This window comes from Gigantopelta aegis, chromosome 8 (genome assembly GCF_016097555.1).
Source record: "Gigantopelta aegis isolate Gae_Host chromosome 8, Gae_host_genome, whole genome shotgun sequence".
Lineage (NCBI taxonomy): Eukaryota > Metazoa > Mollusca > Gastropoda > Neomphalida > Peltospiridae > Gigantopelta > Gigantopelta aegis.
Window position 1 is genome coordinate 47,488,785 of NC_054706.1, and position 12,786 is coordinate 47,501,570.

General features: G+C 33.7%; 1 protein-coding gene across 5 annotated transcripts in view; it reads right to left on the bottom strand.

Moving 5' to 3' along the window:
- Positions 1-12,786, bottom strand: part of LOC121379304 (rho GTPase-activating protein 44-like) — a 99,116-nt gene that overhangs the window by 39,275 nt on the left and 47,055 nt on the right. For 4 of the 5 annotated variants that reach the window (XM_041507854.1, XM_041507855.1, XM_041507853.1 and 1 more), the window contains exons 3-9: positions 11,520-11,596; positions 9,450-9,561; positions 7,848-7,924; positions 7,091-7,211; positions 5,050-5,118; positions 2,624-2,705; positions 697-824 (exon numbers count right to left, since the gene is read on the bottom strand). In XM_041507854.1, the coding sequence (XP_041363788.1) occupies positions 697-824; positions 2,624-2,705; positions 5,050-5,118; positions 7,091-7,211; positions 7,848-7,924; positions 9,450-9,561; positions 11,520-11,596 (666 nt within the window). Of the gene's footprint in view, positions 1-696; positions 825-2,623; positions 2,706-5,049; positions 5,119-7,090; positions 7,212-7,847; positions 7,925-8,070; positions 8,210-9,449; positions 9,562-11,519; positions 11,597-12,786 lie in introns of those variants that run through there. The other variant, XM_041507856.1, reaches the window with a different exon arrangement.

A 12,786-nucleotide genomic window follows, 5' to 3' on the forward strand; every position in this document is an offset into this window, starting at 1 on the left:
TCATTAATTTCCAGGATTTTAGGGTACGTCATTTGACCCTTCGTACCATCTGGCAGAAACCCTGATGCAGTATATTCACTGGTTTTCCCCAGTTCCTCAATACTTAACATTCAAAATTATATTTGATATATGTTTTTCTGTCTGTGATGAAGTGCATATAAAAGAACCCTTGCTGCTAAACTAAAAGTATAATCCATGTAAGAATAAGAGAACACCATTATGTTGGTCAGTCTTCTAACTGTAATCTGTCAACTAATGAGGGAACCCACTGTATTAATTGGGTAGCACACTTATCTTTAACCCTTATCCCACCAAATTTTAGGACCTTTTTATTATTAAAGGAAATTAATTTCAATTAACTGAAGCTTTGCTAAGCTTACCGCATAATAATAGTAACTCAAATCAGTTTTCTTGGCCATTCATCTATTGATAGGAGAATTCCTTGCTATCAACCAGATTGTATGTTCCTTAAACAGACTTAAATAAAGCTATCCCCCAACAACTACAAGAGTTATGACAACTATTGTCTTCACAGTTTGCAACTACTGTCTTCACAGTTTGCAACTACTGTCTTCACAGGCATGATATAATAACTAAAATGACTCATTTTGCTGTTGTCATTGATGTAACTGAAAACGAATGGCTATGACAGAACTGTTTTGATGACAGGACAACAAAACATATTTATTGTGTCACCTCTTCTTCCATGGCAGTCTCCAGCAGAGTTCTTATACAGGCCTCAAGCACCACAGCAATGTCTCGTCCCGTCACACGCAGGTGTTCTGTTAACGACATCCCATACACCGGCTTTGTCGGACAGTTATCTGCAAATAATGTGTGTGTAGTTATAGAAACTAATACAATATACATGTTTCAATGTAAAACAAATACTTTAAAAAAAAAAATAATAAAAAAATAAATAATAATAATCATGACATAAATAATATAAAAAAAATAAAAAAAAAAATATTAAGTGTGAGTGCATGTTAGGGTATCCATCTAGGAACACTTAGTGCTGCAGACATACCAATGCTGCACCATGTTATTTCAAGGAAAAAAACCCCCCATTTGTTTAACATAACCAGCACATTATAAACTATGGCTATTTGGTGTCGAACATAAGGTTGCTTCAACACTTGGTCCAGAGTATAGGAGAGCAATTCTGCAGCAGCCACATAGCTCTTTTATATGGGCTTTCCCATAGAAAGGACAGGATATGCCATGATCTTTGAAAGACCAATGATGGGTCACTAATTTGATTGGAGATAGGGGGGTGAAGGGAGGGAAAAAAAGTGACAACTAGTACATCCATTAAAAATGAAAGGCTAATTAACGATAGTTATCCCTAGTTAAGATCAGCCTTATGTTTCTTAATGCAAGTGCAACGAAACGTTCGTGGCAGGCATTTTCTTGGTCTATGCAATGGCATTTTAATATGCAAACATTTTCCAAAATTGCTGACCAAACCAACAAAAATGCTTGACTTTGTATTAATGTCAGACAGTCCACTGACAGTACAAATAAGATCTTGAAATGATTAGTACCTTTCAAAAACAAAAATGCATCCTTTTAATATTTAATGCAAGAAATAAAACAAGTTTAATTCATAGACTGTTTTCATTAAACGGTTATCAAGGTAACATAACAGGGGAAATGTTATCAACAAAACATTTAAAAATAGTCTATATGACTTTTTTTTTTAAAATCCCAGTGATATATACGCATTTTAATTTTTTCAGAGGACAACTAATTAGTTCCTGAGTGGGTATACTAAGCATTTTTAACAGTTTTGTGTGACAGTCCATTTCTTAACGCTAACGACAAAATATTTTGCGTTAATAAATGTAAGGCAGTACTTCCAAACACTTGCAATGACGACAATTTAATACATTGAGATTATTATATGAGCTTGTGTGTTGTACTGATGTTATAAAACGAGTGTCAGGATGTTTGTATTGCCAGAGCAAGAGCAAGGGTAATACATGAATCCTGACACAAGTTTCATAAAATCAGTACGACTCGCACACGAGTGTAATAATTTCTTTATTATCCATATTATTATTGGGTTTTTTTTTATGAATAACAAGACCCAACTCAAAATGTTTCGGTCACAACTAGATGGAGACGACAAAATGACGTCATAGTCTGAGCTAGGACTGGAGAAGCAACATCATGTTATGACGTCGCTTCCCAAAATTACGTCATCACACTTGTTATTACATATGTGCTTCATATGATTGTTATTAACTTGGTTATGTTGAACTATATAGATAATAAATAGTATTCAGCTATAGTGGAGGTGGGATGTAGCTCAGTGCATATGTTAGACACCACACAGTTTACAATGTGCCAAGGTGTTAAAACAAATATACCTTTCATTTCAGTGTCAGGGTCAGTGACAGCTATCTTACCTATAAGTGTACGCAACAGGGGGGGGCAGGGCAGTTCCAAAACCTTAAAATTCTGGTAAAAATGATAGATATTCGGACAAAATGTGTTAACCTGAGACTTTTTTTCACCATGTATTTCCATCATTGTACCCTCAAAATTAGTTGTAATCTATGTAAAAATGCCTAGTGAGCCCCCTTACAAAAATGGGAAGCCCGTACGCCTGTAATCTTACCTATTGCTGCTTTCATTTTCGGTATCACAGTTTTGATGGCTTCCAAAGCCTTCTTGTGGTAGGCTTCCTGCGCCTCCAATAACTGAAACACAACAGAAGCAATTTCAGTAAAAACCTCATCCTTGATATTTACAGTAACAAATGAATAGTGGATAGAATACGACAACTGAATCTTATATCAACTGGATTTTAAGCTCATCCCAGGGTGTGTGCAGGGGCAAGTTTTCAGGGATGGAATTGTAACTGCTCAAAACAAATTTAAGTACACTGTATGAAGCTATATTCTAGTCTCCTCCCCTTTCCCTGCAAAACAATACAGCATATGCACCTGCATTCTTAATACGGAAACTGTTTGTCCCTCAACGAAACTAACTTGTTAAAAAATTGGTCATCCGAGTTGTTATGGCCTTCTGTCGAACGTTTTTGAATAATTAACCCACAACTCTTTCTTTAATGGCTTTTAAAAATGTTTACCAACAAGTCTGAAACATGGTGCCTAATTTCGAGAAATTAATTATGTGGCTAGTGGGCAATTTTATCATTTAAAAAATGTTTATGGAAAAGAAGAAGCTATTGTTACAATTTCTTTTTAAACACTGGCCTAATAATAAACATTTAAAGACACCTGGCCAACAAGGTAATTTAAGTTCACCAATGGTTTTCACCCACAACAAAATTATCAGAATGCAACTATAGGACTCAAACATAATGACGGCACCTTCTGTAGCAGTGATACGAATTGCTGTAGGTTACGGACTTTACCGATAGCGAGGGGCTGGACGTAACCCAGTGGTATAGCGCTCGCATGATGTGCAGTCAGTCTAGGATTGACCCCCCATTGGGCTATTTGTTGATCCAGCCAGTGCACCACGACTAGTATATCAAAGGCTGTGGTATGTGCTATCCTGTCTGTGGGATGGTGTATATAAATGATCCCTTGCTACTAATGGAAAAATGTAGAGGGTTTCATCTCTAAGCAGGGGTGGGAATTGGTGAAATTTAAAATAAAGAGGAAATCTAGAGGGGTTCTGGAAATTCTTGAAATCCTAGGTTAAAATCTGTACCATCTGACACATTTGGAGGAATTAAGGACGATTAAAATGTGAGGAAACACAATGTTGTAAGAGAGGAAAACAGCTGATCCGAAGAGAATTCCCACCCCCGCTAAGACTAAATGTCAAAATTACAAAATGTATGACATCTAATTGCCAATAATTAATAAATCAATGTCTTCTAGTGGTGTCGTTACATAAAACCAACCTTAAATTTTACCAATAGCATTTTTTAGCCACTGGATGAAAATTATTGCTGTTGGTTAAAGTGATACTACTGTATTTTTACTTCAGTGTAATTGTTGCAAAAGTTACTGGTTTAAATTGCTGTAGACAGGCTCACAATTGCCTTAACTGAGCATTTTTAATCCAGTAAAACATTTCAAAATTGCCATAGAAGGGCTAGCACTGACAGTAGCCAAATTCGAAAATTGTGAATTTTGAAAGTATTTGGCAAATTTTATTTTAATTTGGCGAAATAATTGCATGTAATAATTAACATTTTATGTAAAATATCTGTCGATTTCTGCAATTCTTGTAAGTTTAATAGACAATTTGGCGAAATAATTGCATGTAATAACTAACATTTTATATAAAATATCTGTCGATTTCTGCCATTCTTGTAAGTTTAATAGACAATTTGGCGAAATAATTGCATGTAATAACTAACATTTTATATAAAATATCTGTCGATTTCTGCCATTCTTGTAAGTTTAATAGACAATTTGGCGAAATAATTGCATGTAATAACTAACATTTTATATAAAATATCTGTCGATTTCTGCCATTCTTTTAAGTTTAATAGACAATTTGGCGAAATAATTAATAGACAATTTGGCGAAATAATTGCATGTAATAACTAACATTTTATATAAAATATCTGTCGATTTCTGCCATTCTTTTAAGTTTAATAGACAATTTGGCGAAATAATTGCATGTAATAACTAACATTTTATAAAAATATCTGTCGATTTCTGCCATTCTTGTAAGTTTAATAGACAATTTGGCGAAATAATTGCATGTAATAACTAACATTTTATACAAAATATCTGTCGATTTCTGCCATTCTTGTAAGTTTAATAGACAATTTGGCGAAATAATTGCATGTAATAACTAACATTTTATACAAAATATCTGTCGATTTCTGCCATTCTTGTAAGTTTAATAGACAATTTGGCGAAATAATTGCATGTAATAACTAACATTTTATATAAAATATCTGTCGATTTCTGCCATTCTTGTAAGTTTAATAGACAATTTGGCGAAATGTTTTGCTCACCCAGAGCTAGCCCTGGCCATAGGTAACAAATTGTTACATTCAAACGTTGTGACTAAAAAAAATTAAAGGTAATAAGATGTAATGATGTTACTTACTGCAAGTAATTTTGAACTATGATCTGTTTCTTTGGCTATAAAATTTGACATTTCTACAGCTAAAGCATCCTAAAAAAAAAGAAGAAAAAAAAGAAACAAGCATTGGTAAATTATGTTATTTTCAATTTCACTCAATTCATCTTAAACATGTTATGATCAATTTATAATGACGACCAAAAGAAACTATACCAAGAAAAAAGTATTTTATTTCCTTTATAATTTGGATAATGGAAATAAAAAAGGTGGTTAAATGTGTTTCTGTTTTTATGGAATTAAAAAAAATTCCCAACACGCCAAAACACCATTCTCATGAATATAAATGTATTAAACATACAACATATTTTGGGTTTCTTCAGTAGTATAGCAGTCAATTTCACAAAACATTGCAAATTTATGTCTGCGACTAGCAGTTAAACCGGTCATACCGTATGTTTACATGTGATTGGAATCTATTTCACGCAGAAAATAACATCATTATGGATTATGGAGCATTTTATTGACGAAAGAAAAGAAAATATGTGTATTTTAAACTATATTTGGTTTATTGTTAATAGTAACAAGAACTGTGGTTTAGTCGTAGATTTACGTTTACGTGCAAAACTAGGCTTACGATGTTTAGTAAAGTTGGGCCCTGGTATAGTTTCTTTTGGACATCAGTATATAATAGAATGATAAATTGAAATTTAAGAAGAAAAAACCCCATTAAATTATTTACATTCAATGAAAACTAATTCATTTTGGATGCATTTTTAAAGTAAAATTTTTACAAAAAGAACCTGTTTACCACGTTTTTGTTCAACAAATTACTATTAGCATTTTCTGCAAAATATCACTGGCCTCTTTCATTGAAAACAGTGGCTAATATGATTAAGTTACTTATGCCTGTGAGTTTTCTTGAAGAAGTCAAAAGTATACAGACGAAACATTAAGTTTTATTATCTTTGTAACTTTGCTGTGGTTTTTAAAAAAACATGTAGATGGTCTTGAGACAATAACGTTTGTTTTACTTATTAATTACTGTATATTGCCGTGTATTAGCCGTCTTTTGAAGTCTAGAAACACTTTCCAAAAGAAGAGAGTCGGCTTATACACAGAGGCAACAAATTGGAGTATAAAATTACGATCGAAAATTAGCCCGACCGTGACTTATAAATTTTGATCAGACCCTTAGCCTTTCACAGATTATGTAACAATAATTTGTGTATAGTATAAATAAAACACCCCATCATGCAATATTATGCAGTTTTTGGTTCTTGAATGCATTATAAGTTTAATGAATAATAATAAAAAATTACTTGTTTTATTGTCATTTCAATGGTAAAAACGTATTCTTTCCAACTGTCCGCCATCTTTGTTTGACCTGTGCTGGGACCAGTCTTTCACATAGTAAATTTAAGATACAAAACGGTGTTTTTTCTTCAAACAAGTATTCTATTTCTAATATTATTGTTTTGTTGGGAGGGTGCATTAAACTGTAAAGTAATGCCATAAATAAATTAAGCTCATTATTAACATTACTGACTGAAAAAACATAACATGAATTTCAGGACGATACTTACTCCCACAATTGTCACATGACCTTACCATATACAGTGCAGTCACGGACCGCATGATCTTTTGTTTCTGTGTGTGTGTGGTGGGGGATTAAACATGCCTCAATGATTTTACTTTTTGCTGTCAAGTGAATAAATTAATTACTTGTGTGCAGTGATATGTTGTTACAGCTTGAATTATTTATTTTTCTGTTATGCTTTATCAGTTCTAAATTATTTTTCACGGCATGGTAGATAGCACTGCTGCATTGATTGCGATCGCAATTACCGTTTTTGTAATAATTAAAGGGAAAACAAATATAATGAACAAGACAAGCACAAGTCTATTTGTTGACAATATTATTGAAATTGATACAACATACAAGTGGACAAAAGATGACTTCGGCTTATACACAAGGCCGATGACTTTGTACTAGATATTTAGGGTCAAACTAAGAGGTCGGCTTATCCAAGGAGTCGGCTAATACACGGTATACAATAAAACTTACTTTAATATTTTCTACTTTATTCGATGCTTCATCATATTCATCTTTTATTGTGTCTGCTTTCGCTGCAGCCATGGTGAAGTTCTGCCCCGACATGTTAGACTGCCGCACAGCAGAGTTAAACCTGGAAATAATGAAGTTGAAAACTAAAAGTTAAACCTATTTATTCCTGCTCCAGTGATGACAAGGCTCGACATAGATAAAAATGATATAATGGATTTGTCTAGAAATCAATTTAAATGACATTAATTTCGGCTAGGTGAGTACATAGTGTTCTTTATTTCTTTTTTTTTTCCTTCATTTCCTGATTTTTTGGGTAACAGATCCTTGAACTAAGTATCAATAAATAAATAATTTGTGAAGTAACATTCAGGATTAAAAATAAATTAATTCAATTTTTTTTTTTTAAATAAAGTAAACATTTTTTTTTTCAAAATTAGAACTTAACATTTTTTTGAAACGTGCAACATAAATAAATGCAACTATAAACCAAGTTTCAATGATCTAGGACTTACAGCTTGTAAGAAATGGAAGTTAATATTGGAGCTAAACATAACAGTTGATGTTGTTCTTGTCAGAAATGTAATATCTATATAAATTCACCTTATGACAGTTATGTCAAGACAACAAAACAGTTGTTCATTTGGCAATATCAAGGTTGTCGTTTTTACTAACATTCTAAACTAAACTAGATGTCACAATATGAGAAACACTTTACCTTCCCACATGTATAACTCTCCAGTGATTTAACAACACTTACCTCCCTTTAGCTGAATCCATGTCTAATGTTGCCTTGTTCAAGTGCCTACGGACTTTCATTATGGCTGGAATATCAACCTAGAAAATAAATTATAATAACAGATTAGCCACAACAAATAGCTTTCATACAAATGCACAGTATCACGCCACTATAATATCTCACTTATGTACTGGTATACTCAAATGACTAGAGAAGTATCCATGGTACATGTACAAGTACGTACATTTTGTATGCAGCTTGGTTGCCCTCATTTTAAACCCAGGTTCAGACAAACAAGCATGTGTCAAGAGAGGATATCCACACATTCATCCTACCCATCAATGTTGTTTTTTTCTTTCTGTTTTTTTTTTCAAAACTAATTCCATTATATTATGCAACTGTTGAACAACCCTTTTTCAGAATCATTTTCATTTTATTAACCAATTTTTTACTTTATTTTTGTGCTTATATCCAATTAATTAAAGTTCAAGACTGGTGACCTGGACACACACCTGTTATTTGGGTTAACTATTCAGGACAGTGGGTTCATGGTTAGGGTAGCTTGGTGATATTCTGACCCCTTTGGGACTTGCAGCACTTGTATCACGTGTCACACTCTGTGACTTTGACCCATTTGTTCAGGCAGGCATTCTGCACATGCGACCTAACTGGTAGTGGTGCATGCTAGCTAATAGGCAGCTGGCTCTTGCATATATATATATATATATATATATATATATATATATATATATATATATATATACCAGATTCCTTCTGTACAATTCCAACCACTACCAGATTCCTTTCCTTTCACAATTCTTGTATCCACTATTCACTACTGACAAGTCACAAAGGTCAGAGATATGAATACCAAAATTATATAGTTCATGGGCCGAACTTATGAAATGTTTTCTGTAAATGTGTGTGTTTAAGCATTGTAAATAGTGAATATATGCAGTTACAAACATTCTTAAAAAGACCGGGTTTTGTAAATTGAGCCCAGTTTGCCCTTTTATGCTGAGGCATGACAATCAAGTCTGAGATATTAGGGTTTAAGCTGGACCAAAAAGATTATTTGCAATTTAGCAAAAATTGGTAACAAAATTTGCCGCCAAATAAAAATTTCAATTAGCTAAGCAGCCAAAATGGTTGCAGATCTAGCTACAAATAGATAGGCATTTTCTAATTATCATTTTGGCAAAATATTAAAGAAATATTTTCTCCAAATTCAAGTTTAATTCACATTTGGCGATTTGATTTGGCAATTTGGTCAAACAACAGCTTAAAACCTGAGATATATAAGTCATAGGTGTATGGGCTGCCATTATTGTAAGTGGGGAGGCTGGTTTTTGTCGAGACTAAACGAAAATGCCCAAATTTGGGGTAACAGTGTTTTTTACTGCCAAACAGCTATATAGGGTTGCAAATGAATCACTATGCATTTTTACATGGATTACAACTAATTTTGCAGACAGAATAATGAAAATACATGGTAAAAAGGCCTCAGGTTAGCACATTTTGCCCAAATATCTCTATAGTTTTTGCCTGATTTTAAGGATTTGCTCCAGTACTAGGGAGGCAGTTGCCCCGTCATGTAAGCTTATGATATAAGTTGAGCCTTACCTCGTTGATTGACTGCAGTGGCTGTAAAACGTCTCTCTCCACGTTGATTTCATACTGAAGACGTTCACGTGCCAGCGTACTCTCACACTCTCCACACATATGACAGACCTGTCTGTAAACAAACAAACACCATCAAAATATATACTAAAATACTGGATAAATAAGATATATGTTGGTAAAATATGCAAAATTACTGTAAACCAGATTAATATTGCAACATTTTAAAAAGATGAAAAATTAATTTTGTGGTATTAGAAAAACCAGGCTGGCCAGAAACACTTCAGATTGCATAGAAATGGATAATCTAAACAATAAAATATGAGTAATGTCTGATGTTAATTATCAAAAATGGCTCTAATATAGTGAAAAATAGGTTGTAGTATTTAAAAACTAGGGTCTGTCACTTTAAAAAAATATTAACTTAATTATAAAGGTACTGAATATTATTTATCATTTTCTCAACGAACAAGGGTTAAAATGACAATCTATAAAACAGTGTTCAACTGTAAACAAAGTTCACAGGACATGGCCAAAGGCTGTGACTGGAGAAGGAGAAAAATGAAAAAACTTATTATCTTTCTTTCAAGTCTCACAGGTGTTGTGTATATAACAATTAAATGCTTACAGTCAGAACAACTGGCATCCTATTTCAAGTCATATCAACTTCTTATTAGACTGAGCATTAGTTGGGACATCCATTTGGCGATTTCTTGTTCCAGCCAGTGCACCACGACTGGTATATCAAAGGCTGTGGTATGTACTACCCTGTCTGTGGGATGGTGCATATAAAAGATTCCTTGCTGCTAATCGAAAAGAGCAGCCTATGAAGTGGCGTTTCCTCTCTCAATTATCTGTGTGGTCGTTAACCATACATGTATGTCTGACACCATATAACCGTAAAAATAAAATGTGTTGAGTGCATCGTTAAATAAAACATTTCTTCCTAGTTGGGACATGGTTATTGTAACTTCTTAAGATAGAGGTCAGGATTACCTCAGACAGTGGAGCACTCATTTGAGGTGCTTGGAGTAGAGGATCGAACTACCATTGTGGACCCATACACTTTTTTCCCCCTCATCGAACCAGTACCTCACAACTAGTATATTAAAGGCTGTGGTATGTACAGTCCTGTCTATGTGCAAGTGCACATAAAAAAAACCTTTGATAATTAATGTGCTCTAGTGGTGTCCTTAAACAAAAAAACTTTTTCTTAAGGCAGATGGATGTCTATTTTTTATAATTTTGTTATCAAGGTAACGACTCTATGGGATTCATAGTTAATTGTTTTACCTAGCACATGGTATTTTTAATATAATTAATTTATTAGTACTAAAAATTATCAACAACAGATGATTATCATTGGTGACTGAGAATTGACATGGACTGCATTACACAGAATGACAGATTATTCAGTCATTAGTCAGCATTGATTAAAATACATTTGTAATGAGGTATTAAATGAACCACCAATTGAACTTTAAAACAAATAGTGTTAATGTTTTTTTAGTTACCTTGATTTTAATTTTTTACTATTTTTTTCTATTCTGTTTATATTTGGTAAAACCTTTAATTGGGGAAAAAATAAAAAAGACTTTACGCCCCTCTAAATACATTTCTCTTTATGCAAGCGTAAATTCATAAATCGGGCAAGATTCTCAGGAATGAAATAGCTTACTGAAACATTCAATTGAATCACTATTGGGTCCTTAAACCAGGATACAGAATGACATGGTAAAATTGGTCTCAGTGACCACAAGTATGAAGCAAATCAAAATGGGTCATGGTATAACAAAAGTTAAAAAGCACCATTCTATGGGGGATTTTTCATGGCAGTACCGAGTCCAACCCAGAGTGAGTGCATCGCTAGGCACAATGGGCAGGTGTAAGGCTACATACTCTGAGAGTTTCACCCACTTTACAGTGGTGTCGTAGTTAAGGCTTAAGCCAACAGACAATAAGGCTGGTAGGTACTGGGTTCACACCCCGGTACCAGCTCCCACCCAGAGCTGGGGGAAAAAAAAGAGGAAAAAAAAGCAGCACTATTCTAATGACAAAGATTATGATACGCACCCCAGAAGGGTTTCATCTCCAAGCAAACCAGCTGACTCAATCAAACTGTGAGCTAAAGAAGTCTCCGGCAACTTTTTCTGAAAATAGAAAATAAATGGATAATTATTTGCTATTAAGGAATCCATGTAAGAGCATTGCTGTTATACTTGTTAGCCAGTGCAACACGATTAGTATATCAAAGGTTGTGGTATGTGCTATCCTGTCTATGGGATGGTGCATATAAAATAATGTGTTGCTACTAATGGAAAAATTTAGCGGGTTTTCTCTCTAAGACTATATGTCAAAATTACCAAATGTTTGACATCCAATATCCGATGATTAATAAATTAATGTGCTCTACTGGTGTCATTAAACAAAACAAACTTTAACTTTTTTAGCTGTTGTATTACATGTAACAGAGGTCAGTTACATGTACAAAATTTCAGGAGAACAGTTTTTGTCAATCTCCTTGATTAATAGAGAGGATGAATTAACAACAAAATTATTACATTGAATAATTTAAACATCAGAATTACAGTGCATACCTTTATATACGGTACATATAAAAGTCATTTATAAAAACTTAAAATTTCTGGCTGGCACATCTTAATTTATTAATCATTGCTTGTCATGTTTAGTGTATTAAATCAAATCTATACTAATGGAAATGCAGCAAATATATTTGATTACAACCAAAACCCTCATCCACAGAATGACAAATTTAACCAAGTTACTGGCTGGCAATCTCACAGTACCAACAATCAATTCCTCATTACATCTCTGTATTTCATATAGGCATAACGACTCTAGTTGTGCATTAAATTTTATCTCAAATACCATGTGTTTCCTTATTTCTTTCTTATTTATAATTGTGTTTCATTACAGTTTCAGGCAATCAATAGCAGTCAGTTTTGGTTGTGCTACTTTTGGTGGACAGTTTGGCTTTGACATCGAAGTCATCACTATGGTGCAGCCAATCAGATGTTTATAAACTGATCCCCAACATATGTGGGATATGACTGTGTGATGCCACAAAATCTCACAGTTTTCTCTCCAATGTGTGTGTAAGAAACCCCACTCACCAGTTGATTCTCCATATCGACCCCCTGAGTATACAGATATAATGAAATCTTACACAGTGTTTTCACCAATGTGTTAATAATAAACCCCACTCACCAGTCGTTTCTCTATGTCGACCCCTGAGCTAACAGACATAATTAAATCTCAGTGTTTTCTCCAGTGTGTGTGTATGAAACCCCATTCATGAGACTTTTCTCTATGTCAACCC